Source organism: Pristiophorus japonicus, chromosome 31, assembly GCF_044704955.1.
Source record: "Pristiophorus japonicus isolate sPriJap1 chromosome 31, sPriJap1.hap1, whole genome shotgun sequence".
NCBI classification, from domain to species: domain Eukaryota; kingdom Metazoa; phylum Chordata; class Chondrichthyes; family Pristiophoridae; genus Pristiophorus; species Pristiophorus japonicus.
Window position 1 is genome coordinate 6691717 of NC_092007.1, and position 19663 is coordinate 6711379.

At 47.6% G+C, this 19663-nt stretch overlaps 1 protein-coding gene and 1 long non-coding RNA gene across 3 annotated transcripts in view; one reads left to right on the forward strand and one right to left on the reverse strand.

The window, feature by feature from the left end:
• LOC139240378 (uncharacterized) overlaps positions 1–19663 on the forward strand; it is a 64548-nt gene that overhangs the window by 18145 nt on the left and 26740 nt on the right. The gene's annotated exons all lie outside the window — the stretch shown is intronic.
• LOC139240430 (uncharacterized) overlaps positions 770–19663 on the reverse strand; it is a 25470-nt gene continuing 6576 nt past the window's right edge. The window contains exons 5-9 of one of the 2 annotated variants that reach the window (XM_070868949.1): positions 15035–15175; positions 14841–14945; positions 9335–9472; positions 4604–4732; positions 770–1052 (exon numbers count right to left, since the gene is read on the reverse strand). In XM_070868949.1, the coding sequence (XP_070725050.1) occupies positions 775–1052; positions 4604–4732; positions 9335–9472; positions 14841–14945; positions 15035–15175 (791 nt within the window). In that variant the 3' untranslated portion in view covers positions 770–774. Of the gene's footprint in view, positions 1053–4603; positions 4736–9334; positions 9473–14840; positions 14946–15034; positions 15176–19663 lie in introns of both variants that reach the window. The other variant, XM_070868948.1, reaches the window with a different exon arrangement.

Here is a 19663-nt window from a genome sequence, read left to right on the forward strand (position 1 = left end):
CCGTAACATCACCCGTCTCCGCCCCTGCATCAGCTCATCCGCTGCTGAAGCCCTCATCCATGCCTATGTCATCTCTAGACTTGACTATTCCAATGCACTCCTGGCTGGCCTACCACGTTTTGCCCTATGAAAACTTGAGGTCATCCAAAACTCGGCTGCCCGTGTCCTAACTCACACCGAGTACTCACTAACCTACCTTGGCTCCTGGTTGCGCAACACCTCAATTTTAAAATTCTCACCCTTGTCCTCATGGCCTCGCCCCTCCCTATCCCTGTAAATACCTCCAGCCCCACAACCATCAAGATATCTGTGTTCCTCTAAATCCACCCTCTTGAGCATTACTGATAATTACTGCTCAACCTTTGGTGGCTGTACCTTCAGCTATCTGGGCCCTCAGCGCTGAATTCCTTTCCTAAACCTCTCCGTCTCTCTACCTCTCTTTGCTCCTTTAAGACGGGCCGTAATACCTACCTCTTTGACCAAGCTTTTGGTCATCTGCCCTAATTTCTCCTTATATGGCTCGGTGTAAAATTCTTTGTCTCATAACGCTTCTGTGAAGCACCTTGGGACGTTTCACTACATTAAACATGAGAACATAAGAAATAGGAGCAGGAATAGGCCATTCGGCCCCTCAATCCTGCTCCACCTTTCAATAAGATCATGGTGCTCTATAAATACAAGTTGTTGTTCTTGTATCTCATCGAGGGATTTCAATCAACGAAAACAAAGAGGCCCAAGAGTGAGATTAATATTTTTATTTCCCCAGAGCCCTGGTTAAAACAGACACGGTATCAGAACAATTAACGGCAGTATAAGGCGGGGTAGATCATGTTCAACAGCTGGGCTGTCGCTGGTTACTGCCACAGTGTCAGTGGCTTTCGTAGTCTGCGCCGTGCTGACCTCCGATATCTCTCGCCCACGGTTGCACCCGCTGCCTTTGCAACAGTAGAACTCTTGCTTTAGGTCAATCCTGTACAACTGAAGCAGGACTGGGTTGTCGCAGATACTCTGAGAAGCACAGCCTTTAATGGTGATGTTTGTCACCAAATTATCTGAGAAAAGTAACATTACAATCATAGAATCAGAAAAACTCACAGCACAGAAGGAGGCCATTCAGCCCGTTGTGCCTGTACTGGCTCTTTGAAACAGAATCGTGCTTAGTGCCCCCACCTCCGCCTTTTGTATGTGACCCTGTAACTTCCTCATCCTCCAGTACCTGTCCAACTCCCTCTTAAAATTATTCATTGAATCAGCTTCCACACCTTTTCAGGGAGAGCGTTCCAGATCCCGACAACTCTCCGAGTGAAAAAGTTTCCCCTCATCCCCCCTTGAGATCTTTTGCCCATGATTTAAATACAAGAGATTAATGTGCAAAGTTAAAGCACATGGGATTGGGGGTAGTGTGCTAACATGAATTGAGAACTGGTTGTCAGACAGGAAGCAAAGAGTAGGAGTAAATGGGGACTTTTCAGAATGGCAGGCAGTGACTAGTGGGGTACCGCAAGGTTCTGTGCTGGGGCCACAGCTGTTTACACTGTACATTAATGATTTAGACGAGGGGATTAAATGTAGTATCTCCAAATTTGCGGATGACACTAAGTTGGGTGGCAGTGTGAGCTGCGAGGAGGATGCTATGAGGCTGCAGAGCGACTTGGATAGGTTAGGTGAGTGGGCAAATGCATGGCAGATGAAGTATAATGTGGATAAATGTGAGGTTATCCACTTTGGTGGTAAAAACAGAGAGACAGACTATTATCTGAATGGTGACAGATTAGGAAAAGGGGAGGTGCAACGAGACCTGGGTGTCATGGTACATCAGTCATTGAAGGTTGGCATGCAGGTACAGCAGGCGGTTAAGAAAGCAAATGGCATGTTGGCCTTCATAGCGAGGGGATTTGAGTACAGGGGCAGGGAGGTGTTGCTACAGTTGTACAGGGCCTTGGTGAGGCCACACCTGGAGTATTGTGTACAGTTTTGGTCTCCTAACCTGAGGAAGGACATTCTTGCTATTGAGGGAGTGCAGCGAAGGTTCACCAGACTGATTCCCGGGATGGCGGGACTGACCTATCAAGAAAGACTGGATCAACTCGGCTTATATTCACTGGAGTTCAGAAGAATGAGAGGGGACCTCATAGAAACATTTAAAATTCTGACGGAGTTAGACAGGTTAGATGCAGGAAGAATGATCCCAATGTTGGGGAAGTCCAGAACCAGGGGTCACAGTCTAAGGATAAGGGGTAAGCCATTTAGGACCGAGATGAGGAGAAACTTGTTCTCCCAGAGAGTGGTGAGCCTGTGGAATTCTCTACCACAGAAAGTAGTTGAGGCCAATTCACTAAATATATTCAAAAAGGAGTTAGATGAAGTCCTTACTACTCGGGGGATCAAGGGTTATGGCGAGAAAGCAGGAATGGGGTACTGAAGTTACATGTTCAGCCATGAACTCATTGAATGGCGGTGCAGGCTAGAAGGGCCGAATGGCTTACTCCTGCACCTATTTTCTATGTTTCTATGTTTCTATGATGACCTTTGGTTTTGACCCACTCACCAGAGGGAATAGTTTTTCTCTATCAACTCCAGCAAAACCCTCTCTTCATCCTGAAAACCTCTTTTGGGCCACCTTCTCTGTTCCAAGGAGAACTATCCAAACTTTTCCAACCTTTCCTCATAACTGAAGTTCCTCATTCCTGGTAACATCCCGGTGAACCTCCTCTGTACGCTTTCTAAGGCATCTTTCCTGAAGTGTGGCGCCCAGAATTGTCCCCGATATTCCAGCTGAAGCCTAACAAATACCGAGCTCCTGCCCATTTCAGCATCCTGCCTACGTCATCCTGAAGCCTATAACTTTCCTCATCACTATCTACTACTTTGCCAAGTTTTGTATCACCTGCAAACTTCATTATACTGCTCCCTACACCCGTTTATATAAAATGAAAAGCGTAATGGACCTAAAACTGACTATTGGGGAACAGCACTGCAAACCATCTCCCAGTCTGAAAAACACACATCCAACACCAGCCTTTGCTTCCTGTCACTGAACCAATTCCATATCCATAACCTCCATTTTCCCCTTAATTCCACGGACTTCCGTCTTCTTAATAAACCTCCTGTGGCACTTTGCCGAATGTCTTCCTAAAATCCATTTATACAACATAAGAACATAAGAAATAGGAGCAGGAGTAGGCCATATAGCCCCTCGAGCCTGCTCCACCATTCAGTAAGATCATGGCTGATCTGATCATGGACTCAGGTCCACTTCCCTGCCCGCTCCCCATAACCCCTTATCTCTTAAGAAACTGTCTATTTCTGTCTTAAATTTATTCAATGTCCCAGCTTCTACAGCTCCCTGAGGCAGCGACTTCCACAGATTTACAACCCTCTGAGAGAAGAAATTTCTCCTCATCTCTGTTTTAAATGGGCGGCCCCTTATTCTAAGATCATGCCCCCTAGTTCTAGTCTCCCCCATCAGTGGAAACATCCTCTCTGTATCCACCTTGTCAAGCCCCCTCATAATCTGATACATTTCGATAAGATCACCTCTCATTCTTCTGAATTCCAATGAGTTGAGGCCCACCCTACTCAACCTTTCCTCATAAGATCATACCCATTTATATCAATTTGTGCCGTCAACTCATCTATCTTGTTACGAATGCTACATGCATTCAGATAAAGAACTTTTAATTTTGTTTTTTTTACCATTTTTCCCTGCTTTGATCCCACTTTCTGATACACTCTTATATTTTCCCTTCAAAGGAATATACCTAGTTTGTACCTGAACTATCTCTTCCCTGGATGCCTTCCAATGCTCCATTACTGCTTTACCCTGCAATCACCTTTTCCAGTCTACCTGTGCTGGGTCCCTTCTTAAATCACTGAAATTAGCTCTTCCCCAGTTGAGCAGTTTACCTTCGATATTTTCTGGTCTCTTTCTGGAATTAATCTAAACCGAATTATATTGTGGTCAGTGTTAGCTTGATGATCTCCTACTGTAACACATTCCACTTGCCCAAGTTTATTTCCCAGAACCAGATCCAACACTGCTTCCTTCCTTGTTGGACTGGAGACATGTCGATCGAGAAAGTTCACCTGTACATTTATCAAAAATTCCTCTCCTTCTCGATCCTTAGACTGTGTTTTTCCCAGTCCATGTGAGGGTAATTAAAATGTCCTAATAGTCCTACTCCATAATTTTATTGCACACCTTTAAAATTTGCCAACAAATTTGCTCATCTATTTCCTTCTCACTGTTTGGAGCCCCATAAAAACCTCCCAACAATGTATCAACTTCCCCTCTGTTCCTCAACTCAAGCCAGATAGCGTCAGTCCCAGAATCCTCGATTAAATCCTTCCTATTTAGAACTGTAACATCATTCTTAATCAATACTGCCACGCCTCCAATGCTTTTTCCTTCTCTATCATTCCTGAATATTGGATAACCAGAAATTTTATTCTATATTCCTCAGTCTGGTCCTTGCAATTTTGGTGATATTTCTAATTTTGCTGCTGATTATATCTCTCTGTCCTCTGGAAAGGAATTCCAGAGCTTGGTGTCATATTGGAGTCACATTGGGAGGTAATTGATGGAGTAAAATCTAAGACTTACTTGTTCCCGAGCCGTGGAGACACGAATCCTGCTCCCCGACACATTTCACCGTTTCCTTGGGATCTTCACACGTCTGATTCAAAGTCGTTACGCACCCGTAACACTCGAGGCCATTCAATGTGGTGTTTGCTTCTTGTAACCAACAAACAAGAAGATACACGTCAGTGTCTCCCTCCTGCTGCCAGCCCCTCATACTTCAGACACCCCCAGGATAGAAATTCATCTTGGACAGCATCACAGAACGGGTGGGATCACATTAACAGTGTGTTACGCCCCTCCTGCCTCCCCACCACCGCCCGAAATTCAGGTAAATCGGACTGATCATCAGTCGGGACGTGTAACTTGTCTGTACCATGCTACGTCAACAGTTGACTATTCGATCTAATTGGCTTAGGTGTTCAACCTGATTTCTTGACTCTCCCAGGAGATCACATGGTTCCGGCTGGATTGTGATGCCTTCTGTGGGACTGGCTGGATATACCAGACGGTCTTTACCTGTCCGCCATTGCCCGTATCTGTTCAAATCCCTCTATGCCCTCCTCACATCCTCCCGATCTCTGCAGCTCCCTTTCCGATCTCTGTAACCTTCTCCAGCCCTACAACCCGCTGAGCACTCTGCTTTCCTACAATTCTGGCCTTTTGCACATCCCCCACTTCCTTCTCCCCACCATTGGCGGCTGTGCCTTCAGCTGCCGAGGCCCTACACTCTGGAATTCCCCCCGCTAAACCTCTCCGCCTCTCTCTTCCCCTTTGAGATGCTCCTTAACACCTACCACTTTGACCAAGCTTTAGGTCACCTGTCCTAATATCTCCTTATGTGGCTCGGTGTCAATTTCTTTGTCTAATTATGTTCCTTGGGACGTTTTACTACTTTTTTGACATTAAAGGAAGGAAAGGATATGGGGATCGGGCCGGAAAGTAGAATTGAGGTAGAAGATCAGCCGTGATCTTATTGAATGGCAGAGCGGGCTCGAGGGGGCCATATGGCCTACTCCTGCTCCCGATTTCTTATGTTCTTAAGTAAAGATGCTGTATAAATGCAAGTTCTTCTGGAATATTATAAACTCCAATTGGACGAGATTTAGTGTTGATGTTATACAACCATCACTGTTAACATTCCTCTGTGTTGTGTCTTGTTTAGAGAAGGTAGAGTGAGTTTTTTATTTCCGGGGATTGAGGGGTTAACATTTAAAGGTACACTGAGCAGTATGGGCAAGTTTCTTCACCCGCTGCCTAGTGCAATATCACCTAAACTGGGTTCCAATATAGATAAGTGCGAGGTAATACATTTTGGTAGGAAGGAGGAGGCCACATACTTAATGGAGTAGAGGAACAGAGGGATCTGGGGGTACAGATACATCACTAAAAGTGGCAACACAGGTTAATTAGGTCATTAAAAAAGCAAACAAAGTACTGGGGTTCATTTCGAGAGGGATAGAATTGAAAAGCAGAGAAGTTATATTAAACTTGTACAGAATCTTGGTTAGACCACACTTGGAGCACTGCGAACAGTTCGGATTGCATATTATCCTGGATGATGTGGAATCGGTATGGGTGGAGCTGCGGAATTCCAAAGGGCAGAAAACGCTAGTGGGTGTTGTGTATAGACCACCAAATAGTAGTAGTGAGGTTGGGGACAGCATCAAACAAGAAATAAGGGATGTGTGCAATAAAGGTTCAGCAGTAATCATGGGCGACTTTAATCTACACATTGATTGGGCTAACCTAACTGGTAGCAATGCGGTGGAGGAGGATTTCCTTGTGTGTCTTAGGGATGGTTTTCTGGACCAATATGTCAAGGAGCCAACCAGGGAGCTGGCCATCCTAGACTGGGTGATGTGTAATGAGAAGGGACTAATTATCAATCTTGTTGTGCGAGGCCCCTTGGGGAATAGTGACCATAATATGGTAGAATTCCTTATTAAGATGGAGAGTGACAAAGTTAATTCGGAAACTAGGGTCCTGAACTTAAGGAAAGGTAACTTCGACGGTATGAGGCGTGAATTGGCTAGAATAGATTGGCAAACGATACTCAAAGGGTTGACGGTGGATAAGCAATGGCAAACATTTAAAGATCACATGGATGAACTTCAGCAAATGTACATCCCTGTCTGGAGTAAAAATAAAACTGGGAAGGTGGCTCAACCATGACTAACAAAGGAAATTAAGGATAGTATTAAAGCCAAGGAAGAGGCATATAAATTGGATGGAAAAAGCAGCAAATCTGAGGACTGGGAGAAATTTAGAATTCAACAGAGGTGGACTAAGGATTTAATTAAGAGGAGGAAAATAGAGTACGAGCGGAAGCTTGCAGGGAATATAAAAACTGACTGCAAAAGCCTCTACAAATATGTGAAGAGAAAAAGATTACTAAAGACAAACGTAGGTCCCTTGCAGTCGGGATTCAGGTGAAATTATAATGGGGAACAAAGAAATGGCAGACCAATTGAACCAATACTTCGGTTCTGTCTTCACTAAGGAAGATACAAATAACCTTCCGAAGGTACTAGGGGACCGAGGGTCTAGTGAGAAGGAGGAACTGAAGGATATCCTTATTAAGCGGGAAATTGTGTTAGGGAAATTGATGGGATTTAAGGCCGATAAATCCCCGGGGCCTGATCGTCTGCATCCCAGAGTGCTCAAGGAAGTGGCCCTAGAAATAGTGGATGCATTGGTGATCATTTCCCAACACTCTATCAACTCTGGATCAGTTCCCATGGACTGGAGAGTAGCTAATGTAACACCACTTTTTAAAAAAGGAGGGTTAGAGAAAACGGGTAATTATAGACCGGTTAGCCTGACATCAGTAGTGGGGAAAATGTTGGAATCGATCATGAAGGACGAAATAGCAGCGCATTTGGAAAGCGGTGACAGGATCGGTCCAAGTCAGCATGGATTTATGAAGGGGAAATCATGCTTGACGAATCTTCTGGAATTTTTTGAGGATGTAACTAGCAGAGTGGACAAGGGAGAACCAGTGGATGTGGTGTATTTGGACTTTCAGAAGGCTTTTGACAAGGTCCCACACAAGAGATTGTTGTGCAAAATCAAAGCACATGGTTTTGGGGGTAATATACTGACATGGATAGAGAACTGGTTGGCAGACAGGAAGCAGAGAGTCGGGATAAACAGGTCCTTTTCAGAATGGCAGGCAGTGACGAGTGGAGTGCCACAGGGCTCAGTGCTGGGACCCCAGCTCTTTACAATATACATTAACGATTTGGATGAAGGAATTGAGTGTAATATCTCCAAGTTTGCAGGTGACACTAAACTGGGTGGCGGTGTGAGCTGTGAGGAGGATGCTAAGAGGCTGCAGGGTGACTTGGACAAGTTAGGAGAGTGGGCAAATGCATGGCAGATGCAGTATAATGTGGATAAATGTGAGGTTATCCATTTTGGGGGCAAAAACACAAAGGCAGAATATTATCTGAATGGTGGCAGACTAGGAAAAGGGGAGGTGCAACGAGACCTGGGTGTCATGGTTCATCAGTCGCTGAAAGTGGGCACGCAGGTACAGCAGGCGGTAAAGAAGGCAAATGGTATGTTGGCCTTCATAGCTAGGGGATTTGAATATAGAAGCAGGGAGGTCTTCCTACAGTTGTACAGGGCCTTAGTGAGGCCTCATCTTAAATATTGTGTTTAGTTTTGGTCTCCTAGTCTGAGGAAGGACGTTCTTGCTATTGAGGGAGTGCAGCGAAAGTTCACCAGACTGATTCCAGGGAAGGCTGGGCTGTCATATGAGGAGAGAGTGGATCAACTGGGCCTTTATTCACTGGAGTTTAGAAGGATGAGAGGGGATCTCATAGAAACATATAAGATTCTGACGGGACTGGACAGGTTAGATGTGGGAAGAATATTCCCGATGTTGGGAAAGTCCAGAACCTGGGGACATAGTCTTAGGATAAGGGTTAGGTCATTTAGGACTGAGATGAGGAGAAACTTCTTCACTCAGAGAGTTGTTAACCTGTGGATTTCCCTGCCAAAGAGAGTTGTTGATGCCAGATCACTGGATATATTCAAGAGGGAGTTAGAAATGGCTCTTATGGTTAAGGGGATCAAGGGGTATGGAGAGAAAGCAGGAAAGGGGTACTGAAGGAATGATCAGCCATGATCTTATTGAATGGCGGTGCAGGCTCGAAGGGCCGAATGGCCTACTCCTGCACCTATTTTTCCATGTTTCTATGTTTCTATAAAAAAGATGTCGAGGCACGGGAGAAGGTGCAAGAAAGATTTACTAGAATGATACCAGAACTGAGAGGTTATAACTATCAGGAAAGATTGGGCAGGCTGGGGTTCCATTCTCTAGAAAAGAGAAGACTGAGGGGTGTCCTGATCTTCAAGATTGTCAAAAGGTTTGATAGGGTAGATGTTTGCACTTGTGGGCGAGACCAACGAGGGGCCATAAATATAAGATTGTCACTAATAAATCCAATGAGAATTCAGAGAAACATCTTTACCCAGTGAGTGGTGAGACTGTGGAACTCGCGACCACAGGGAGGGGTTGAGGCGAGGAGCATAGATGCATTTAAGGGGAAGCTGGATAAACACATGAGGGAGAAAGGAATAGAAGGATAGGGTGAGATGAAGAAGGGTGGGAGGAGGCTCGTGTGGAGCATATCCACTGGCATGGACCTGTTGGGCCGAATGGCCTGTTTCTGTGCTGTAAATACCTGGTAATACATTGCAATGCTCATAACCCACAACCTTCCTATGAGCTTGCTTGTACCATACCTGTGTTCGTTTGGTTGTTGCAGAGGTCAGATTGGCAGCATCGATCAGCCATGTGCAGTGAGAGTGCACCGACATTGATGGACTGTGTTCCAGTACAGTTCCCACAGCCATTAACGAGAAAATTGTAGGATGTTCCACCTGAAAAAATACAACCACGGACTCTATTCAGCTATAGATCCAGCACAAACTGTGAGGACCACAGAAGGAAGTCTTGCTACAATTCTACAGGGCTTTGATGAGACCACACCTGGAGTACTGTGGTCTCCGTATCTGCGGAAGGACATACTTAACTTAGAGGCGGTGCAGCAAAGGCTCACTCCAATGATCCTGGGATGAGAGGGGGTCCTATGAGGAGAGATTGAGTAGATTGGCCCGATACTCTCTGGAGTTTAGAAGAATAAAAGGTGATCTCATGGAAACATAAAAGATTCTGAGGGGGATTGACAGGCTAGATGCTGAGAGGTTGTTTCCCCAGGCTGGGGAGTCGAGAGCTCGTGGTCACAGTCTCAGGATAAGGGGGCGATCATTTAAGACTGAGAAGAGTAGGAATTTCTTCACTCAGCGGGTTGTGAATCTTTGGAATTCTCCACCCCAGAGGGCTATGGATGCTCAGTCGTTGAGTATATTGAAGGCTGAGATAGACAGTTTTTTGGATACGATGGGAATCAAGGGATATGTGGATCGGGCGGTAAAGTGGAGGTGGGGTCGATGATCTTATTGAACATCGGAGCAGGCTCGAGGGGCCAGAGGACCGACTCCTGCTCCTATTTCTTATGTTCTTGTGACTCTGTGACCAGGTTTCTGCCTCCATTCTCCTGAAGGCAGTTAACTTCATGTAACGTTCTGGTCCCAGGGTTGTGGGCAGCCTTCAATTAAACTAATATGGCAGGGGGATGGGAACCTATACAGGGAGACAGAGGGAAGTAAAATGGGGGCAGAAGTAAAAGAAAAAAAGAAGAAAAGTAAAAGTGGAGGGCAGAGAAACCCACAGCAAAGATCAAAAAGGGCCACATTACAGCAAAGTTCTAAACATAGAAAAATAGAAAATAGGTGCAGGAGTAGGCCATTCGGCCCTTTGAACCTGCATCGCCATTCAATGAGATCATGGCTGATCATTCCCTCAGTACCCCTTTCCTGCTTTCTCTCCATACACTTTGATCCCCTTAGCTGTAAGGGCCATATCTAACTCCCTCTTGAATAGATCCAATGAACTGGCATCAACAACTCTCTGCGACAGGGAATTCCATAGGTTAACAACTCTCTGAGTGAAGAAGTTTCTCCTCATCTCAGTCCTAAATGGCCTCCCCCTTATCCTAGGACTGTGTCCCCTGGTTCTGGACTTCCCCAACATCGGGAACATTCTTCCCGCATCTAATCTGTCCAGTCCCGTCAGAATCTTATACGTTTCTATGAGATCCCCTCTCATCCTTCTAAACTCCAGTGAATAAAGGCCCAGTTGATCCAGTCTCTCCTCATATGACAGTCCGGCCATCCCTGGAATCAGTCTGGTGAACCTTCGCTGCACTCCCTCAATAGCAAGAACACCCTTCCTCAGATGAGGAGACCAAAACTGAACACAATATTCCAGGTGAGGCCTCACTAAGGCCCTGTTCAACTGCAGTAAGATCTCCCTGCTCCTGTACTCAAATCCCCTAGCTATGAAGGCCATGTGCCTTCTCCACCGGCTGCTGTACCTGCATGTCAAATTTCAATGACTGATATACTATGACACCCAGGTCTCGTTGCACCTCCCCTTTTCCTAATCCGCCGCCATTCAGATAATATTCTGCCTTCATGTTTTTGCCACCAAAGTGGATAACCTCACATTTATCCATATTATACTGCACCTGCCATGCGTTGCCCACTCACCTAACCTGTCCAAGTCACCCTGCAGCCTCTAAGCATCCTCCTCACAGCTCACACCGCCACCCAGCTTAGTGTCATCTACAAACTTGGAGATATTACACTCAATTCCTTCACCTAAATCATTAATGTATATTGTAAATTGCTGGGATCCCAGCACTGAGCCCTGCGGCACCCCACTCGTCACTGCTTGCCATTCTGAAAAGGACCCGTTTATTCCCACTCTGCTTCCTGTCTGCCAACCAGTTCTTTATCCACATCAGCACATTACCCCCAATATCATGTGCTTTAATTTTGCACACCAATCTCCTGTGTGGGACCTTGTCAAAGGCCTTTTGAAAGTCCAAATACACCACATTCACTGGTTCTCCCTTGTCCACTCGACCAGTTACATCCTCAAAAAATTTCGAGAAGATTTGTCAAGCATGATTTCCCTTTCATAAATCCATGCTGTCTTTCACCGATCCTGTCACTGCTTTCCAAATGCGCTGCTATTTCATCTTTAATAATTGATTCCAACATTTTCCCTGATGACTGGCCTACTCCTGCAACTATTTTCTATGTTTCTGTACTGTAAATTCTACGTAAATAATGAAGGACACTAACATGGGTGAGATACTTGAAACATAGAAACATAGAAAATAGGTGCAGGAGTAGGCCATTCGTCCCTTCAAGCCTGCACCCCATTCAATAAGATCATGGCTGATCATTCACCTTAGTACCCCTTTCCTGCTTTCTTTCCATACCCCTTGATCCATTTAGCCGTAAGGGCCATATCTAACTCTCTCTTGAATATAGCCAATGAACTGGCATCAACAACTCCCTGCGGTAGGGAATTCCACAGGTTAACAACTCTGACTGAAGAGGTTTCTCCTCATCGCGGTCCTAAATGGCTTACCCCTTATCCTTAGACTGTGACCCCTGGTTATGGACTTCCCCAGTATCGGGAACATTCTTGCTGCCTCAAACCTGTCCAATCCTGTCAGAATTTTATATGTTTCTATGAGATCTCCTCTCATCCTTCTAAACTCCAGTGAATACAGGCCCAGTCGATCCAGCCTCTCCTCATATGTCAGTCCTGCCATCCCGGGAATCAGTCTGGTGAACCTTCACTGCACTCCCTCAATAGCAAGAACGTCATTCCTCAGATTAGGAGACCAAAACTGCACACAATATTCCAGGTGAGGCCTCACCAAGGCCCAGCACAACTGCAGTAAGACCTCTCTGCTCCGATACTCAAATCACCTAGCTATGAAGGCCAACATGCCATTTGCCTTCTTCACCGCCTGCTGCACTTGCATGCCAACTTTCAATGACTGATGTACAATGACACCCAGGTCTCGTTGCAACTCCCCTTTTCCTAATCTGTCGCCATTCAGATAATATTCTGCCTTTCTGTTTTTTCCACCAAAGTGGATAACCTCCCATTTATCCACATTATACTGCATCTGCCATGCATTTGCGCACTCACCTAACCTGTCCAAGTCACCCTGCAGTCTCTTAGTATCCTCCTCACAGCTCACACCGCCACCCAGTTTAGTGTCAGAAGAAAACTTGGAGATATTACACTCAATTCCTTCATCTAAATCATTAATGTATATTGTAAATAGCTGGGGTCCCATTACTGAGCCCTGCGGCACTCCACTAGTTACTGCTTGCCATTCTGAAAAGGACCTGTTTATCCCGACTTTCTGCTTCCTGTCTGCCAACCAGTTCTCCATCTATGTCAGTACATAACCCCCAATACCATGTGCTTTAATTTTGCATACCAATCTCTTTTGTGGGACCTTGTCAAAAGCCTTTTGAAAGTCCAAATACACCACATCCACTGGTTCTCCCTTGTCCACTCTACTAGTTACATCCTGAAGAAATTCTAAAAGATTTGTCAAGCATGATTTCCCTTTCATAAATCCATGCTGACTTGGACCGATCCTGTCACTGCTTTCCAAATGCGCTGCTATTTCATCTTTAATAATTCATTCCAACATTGTCCCCACAGGCTAACCAATCTATAATTCCCCGTTTTCTTTCTCCCTCCTTTTTTAAAAAGTGGTATTACAGTAGCTACCCTCCAGTCCATAGGAACTGATCCAAAGTTGATAGACTGTTGGAAAATGATCCCCAATCCATCCACTATTTCTAGGGTCACTTGCTTAAGTACTCTGGGATGCAGACTATCAGGCCCCGGGGATTTATCGGCCTTCAATCCCATCAATTTCCCTATCACAATTTCCCACCTAATAAGGATTTCCCTCAGGTCCTCTTTCTCACTGGACCCTCGGTCCCCTAGTATTTCCGGAAGGTTATTTGTGTCTTCCTTCGTGAAGACAGAACCAAAGTATTTGTTCAACTGGTCCGCCAGTTCTTTGTTCCCCATTATAAATTCACCTGAATCTGACTGTAAGGGACCTACGTTTATCTTCACTAATCTTTTTCTCTTCACATATCTATAGAAGCTTTTGCTGTCGGTTTTTATGTTCACTGCAAGCTTCCTCTCATACTCTATTTTCCCCCTCCTAATTAGACCCTTTGTCCTCCTCTGCTGAATTGTAACATTTTCCTAGTCTTAATGTTTGCTGCTTTTTCTGGCCAATTTATATGCCTCTTCCTTGGATTTAACACTATCCTTAATTTCCCTTGTTAGCCACGGTTGAGCCACCTTCCCCGTTTTATTTTTTACTCCAGACAGGGCTGTACAATTGTTGAAGTTCATCCATGTGATATTTAAATGTCTGCGATTGCCGATCCACCATCAACCCTTTAAGTATCATTCGCCTGTCTATTCTGGCCAATTCACGTCTCATACCATCGAAGTTACCTTTCCTTAAGTTCAGGACCCTCGTCTCTGTGTCACTCTCCATTTTAAAAAACAATTCTACCATATTATGATCACTCTTTCCCAAGGGACCTCACAACAAGATTGCTATTTAGTCCTTTCTCATTACACATCACCCAGTCTAGGATGGCCAGCCCTCTAGTTGGTTCTTCGACATATTGGTCTCGAAAACCATCCTTAATGCACTCCAGGACATCCTCCTCCACCGCATTGCTACCAGTTTGGTTCGCCCAATCAATATGTACATTAAAGGAGGACATTCGGCCCCTCGTATCCATTCCAGCTCTATTTTGCTAACCAGTCTATTATGTGGTCATTTCAAACTTTTCATCCTTGTTTTCCAATCCATCCAATCCCCTGCCCCCCGCCCCCACTTTCTCTGGTCCCGCTTTCAGCCCCTACAATCCTCCGATATATCTGCGATCCTCTAATTCTGCCCTCTTGTGCATCCCCTGCCATTGGTGGCGGTGCCTTCAGCTGCCTGGGCCCCAAGCTCTGGAACTCACTCCCTAAACCTCTCTGCCTCTCGCTCCTCCTTTAAGATGCTCCATAAAACATACCTCTTTGACCTTCCCTAATATTTCCTTATGTGGCTCGCTGTCAACATTTGTTTGATAATTGCCCCCGTGTCGCGCCATGGGGTGTTTACTACGTTAAAGTCGCTGTATAAATGCAAGTTGCTGCTGCTGGTACTTTATAAAATGCCTTGATATATCGATGTATATTGTAGCATCTAATATCGAACCCAACGTATTAACAGTTAATATTCCGACATGTTTTAACCACGGGTTGCCGCAGATTACTTACCAACGGTTTGTTTGATGTGGAGTGACCTGCAGCTTAAAGAGGCGCATTGTATTGGTTTGGATTGACACTCTCCAGTCGCACTGATACATGAGTGGCACTGCAGTCCTTGAGTGGAATGAAAGTAGAATATTAGACTCAACACCCGAGCACAGTAGAACTCAGTACCGCTTGTAACCCATGCCGATGATTGGTACCTGGGAGGGTCGTCTCGTTGTTGCACAGGTTGCCCTTGCAGCAAAAGGTGTCAGAAGTGGTTTGTACTCCGAATGTTGACAATTTGGGGCTTTGGCAAATGTTCTCAGATACACAGCCTTTCTGGACAATCAATGCTCCACCTGTTGGGAAAAGAAAGATACAGGTCATTCCGAGCATGTCTGTGTAGTGTCTCTGCACTGTACTGTAAAGTCACACGAGGCATGTACTGCAGACAAGGTCACTACATGACCTGCCCCTTTATTCCCAGGACCAAGCAGTGCTGAGCCTGCCTGGAACCTCCCTTTAAGTACCTGGCTGACCAGGTGAGGCGTGTCTCCCACAAGTTCACATCCTGTGGTCAAGGTGTGTATTTCACAGTTGTATACAGTATTGTTACATATTGGTTACAGTTATGTGAAGGTTACAAACATGACAGTCTGCTGTGTAATAGTGTGTAACATGGCCTGTCCCTTAAATCACCCCACAACACCATTGCGGAATTACAGAAACTGCCCAGCATCAAAGCACAAAATTGAAACTTTTACTTACTTAAATAACAAAACAATGTCCAGAGACAAGGATTGGCTTTCAGGTGAGATTTACGGTTTACACGACGAGATTTTACCTCACTGCTGCTCCAGATTTACACAAAATGTACAGCATAGAAACAGGCCATTCGGCCCAACAGGTCAATGCCGGCATTTATGCCCCACATGAGCCTCTTCCCGTCTTAGCATGGATTTATTACAGGAAGAATGTATCTGACTAACTTGGTAGAATTTTGTGAAGAGATAACAAGGAGGGTAAATGAGGGGAGCATGTTTGATGGATTTTAGCTATCTTTTGACAACGTCCCACATGGCGAACATGGTGGATAAAGGGGAACCAGTAGATGTGGTGTATTTGGACTTCCAGAAGGCATTTGACACTTGATCAGCTCCGCTGGGCGGGCCATAGTGTTCGTATGCCAGACACGAGACTCCCAAAGCAAGCGCTCTACTCGGAGCTCGACCACGGCAAACGAACCAAAGGCGTGCAGAGGAAACGTTATAATGACATCCTGAAAGCCTCCCTGATAAAGTGCAACATCCCCACTGACACCTGGGAGTCCCTGGCCAAAGATCGCCTGAAGTGGAGGAAGTCCATCCGGGAGGGCGCTGAGCTCCTCGAGTATTGTCGCCGAGAGCATGCAGAAATCAAGTGCAGGCAGCGGAAGGAGCGTGCTGCAAACCAGGCTCACTGTCCACCCTTTCCCTCAAAGACTATCTGTCCCACCTGTGACAGAGACCGTGGTCTTGTATTGGACTGTACAGCCACCTAAGAACTCATGCTAAAAGTGGAAGCAAGTCTTCCTCGATTCCGAGGGACTGTCTATGATGATGATGATGATGACATGAAAGATTACTGCACAAGATAAAAGTTTACGGGGTTGGGGATAATATATTAGCATGGATAGAGGATTGGCTAACTAACAGAGAACAGGGAGTCGGGATAAATGGTTCATTCTCGGGTTGGCAATCAGTAACTAGTGGGGTGCCGCAGGGATCAGTGCAGGGACCCCAACTATTTATAATCTATATTAACGACTTGATAGAAGGGACTGAGTGTAACATAGCCAAGTTTGCTGACGATACAAAAATGGGAGGAAAAGCAATGTTTGAGGACGACACAAAAAAATCCACAAAAGAACACAGACAGGCTAAGTGAGTGGGCAAAAATTTGGCAGATGGAGTGTAATGTTGGAAAGTGTGAGGTCATGCACTTTGGCAGAAAAAGTCAAAGAGCAAGTTATTATTTAAATGGAGAAAGATTGCAAAGTGTCGCAGTACAGCGGGACCTGAGGGTACTTGTACATGAAATACAAAAGGATAATATGCAGGTACAGCAAGTGATCAGGAAGGCCAATTGTATAAGAACATAAGAAATAGGAACAGGAGTAGGCCATACAGCCATTCGAGCCTGCTCCACCATTCAATTAGATCATGGCTGATCTAATTGGCTATTTCTTAGCCTCTTATCCCCGTATCGCTTAAGAACTGTCTATTTCTGTCTTAAATTTATTCAATGTCCCAGCTTCCACAACTCTCTGAGGCACCGAATTCCACAGATTTACAACCCTCTGGGAGAAGAAATTTCTCCTCATCTATGTTTTAAATGGGCGGCCCCTTATTCTAAGATCATGCCCTCTAATTCTAGTCTCCCCCATCAGTAGAAACATCCTCTCTGCATTCACCTCATAATCTTATACGTTTCGATACGATCACCTCTCATTCTTCTGAATTCCAATGAGTAGAGGCCCAGCCTACTCAACCTTTCCTCATAAGTCAACTCCCTCATCCCCGGAATCAACCGAGTGAATCTTCTCTGAACTTCCTCCAAAGCAAGTTTATCCTTTCGTAAATATGGAAACCAAAACTGCACGCAGTATTCCAGGTGTGGCCTCACCAATACCCTGTATAGCTGTAGCAATACTTCCCTGCTTTTATACTCCATCCCCTTTGCATTGGCCATCCTGATCACTTGCTGTACCTAAATACTATCCTTTTACATTTCATGCACAAGTACCCCCAGGTCCTGCTGTACTGCGGCACTTTGCAAACTTTCTCCATTTAAATAATAACTTGATTTTTGATTTTTTCTGCCATTTTTCACACACTTTTCAACATTATACTCCATCTGCCAAATTTTTGCCCACTCACTTAGCCTGTCTATGTCCTTTTGCAGATTTTTTGTGTCGTCCTCACACATTACATTTCCTCCCATCTTTGTATCATCAGCAAACTTGGCTACATTACACTCAGTCCCTTCTTCCAAGTCCTGACCGGATCGAACCTGACTCCGCATCCCCCTCACCGCCCCCGGACCCGACCCCCGCTTCCCCCCCCCACCCCCGGATCCGACCCGACCCGACTCCCGCCCCTGACGCCCGCTCCTCCCCACTGCCCCCGGACCGGACCCGACCACAGCTTCCCCCCCACCCCCCGCCCTCAGACCCGACCCGACCCCCGCTTCCCGCCCCCCGACCCGACCCGACTCCCGCTCCCACTTCCCCCTCCCCGACCCAACTCCCGCCCCGCCCCCGGACCCGACTCGACTCCCGCTCCCACTTCCCCCCCCACCCCGCCCCCGGACCCGACCCGACGCCCGCTGCCACTTCCCCCCCCCGCCCCCGGACCCGACCCGACCCCCATTTCCCCCCCCCCCGCCCCCGGACCCGACCCGACTCCCGCTCCCACTTCCCCCCCCGCCCCCGCCCCCGGACCCGACCCGACCCCCACTTCCCCCCACTGCCCCCCGACCCGACCCGACCCCCACTTCCCCCCACTGCCCCCCGACCCGACCCGACTCCTGCTCCCACTTCCCCCTCCCCGACCCGACTCCCGCCCCGGACCCGACTCGACTCCCGCTCCCACTTCCCCCTCCCCGACCCGAGCCCGGACCCGACCTGACTCGACTCCCGCCCCCCCACCCCCCGCTCTCGGACCGGACCTGACCTGACCCAACTCGACTCCCGCTCCCCCCCCGCTGCCCCCGCACCCGGTCCGGACCTGACCCTACCCAACCCCTGCCCCAGGACAGGACCCGACCCGACACCCGCTCCCCCCTCACCGCCCCTGGACCCGACCCGACTCCGGACCGTCCCAACCCCCCCGACGACCGCTCCCTGCTCCCCGACCCGACTGGACTCCCGCTCCCACTTCCTCCCCCCCACCCCCGGCCACCTACCTTTAAATCCGTTGCTGGGGGTGGGCCCCATCAGAAGTCTTGGGCCCGTTCAGCCTCCCTCTCCTCTCCTCCCTCCCCATCCTCCCTACCCCTCCCTCCCTTCTCCCCCTCCCCCTCCCTGCCTTCTCCCCCTCCCTCCCTCGCTTCTCCCACTCCCTCCCTTCTCCCCCTCTTCCTCCCTTCTCCCCCTCTTCCTCCCGTCTCTCCCTCCCTCCCTTCTCCCCTCTTCCTCCCTTCTCCCCCTCTTCCTCCCGTCTCTCCCTCTCCCTCCCTCCCTTTTCTCCCTCCCCCTCACTCCCTTCTCTCCCTCCCCTCCCTCCCTTCTCTCCGTCCCCCTCACTCCCTTCTCTCCCTCCCCTCCCTCCCTTCTCTCCCTCCCCCTCCCTCCCTTCTCTCCCTTCCCCTCCCTCCCTTCTCTCCCTCCCACTCCCTCACTTCTCTTCCTCCCCCTCCTTCCCTTCTTTCCCTCCCCCTCCCTCCCTTCTCTCCCTCCCACTCCCTCACTTCTCTCCCTCCCCCTCCCTCCCTTCTCTCTTTCTCCCTTCCTCACTTCTCTCCCTCCCCCTCCCTCCCTTCTCTCACTCCCTTCTCCTCCCTTCTCTCCCTCCCTTCTCTCCCTCCCCCTCCCTCCCTTCTCTCCCTCCCCCTCCTTCCCTTCTCTCCCTTCTCTCCCTCCCCCTCCCTCACTTCTCTCCCTCCCCCTCCCTCACTCTCTCCCTCCCCCTCCCTCCCTTCTCTCCCTCCCTTCTCCCCTCTCTCCCTTCTCCCCCTCTCTCCCTTCTCCCCCTCTTCTTCCCTTCTCCCCCTCTTCATCCCGTCTCTCCCTCCCCTCCTCCCTTCTCCCCCTCTTCCTCCCTTCTCCCCCTCTTCCTCCCGTCTCTCCCCCCCTTCTCTCCCTCCCC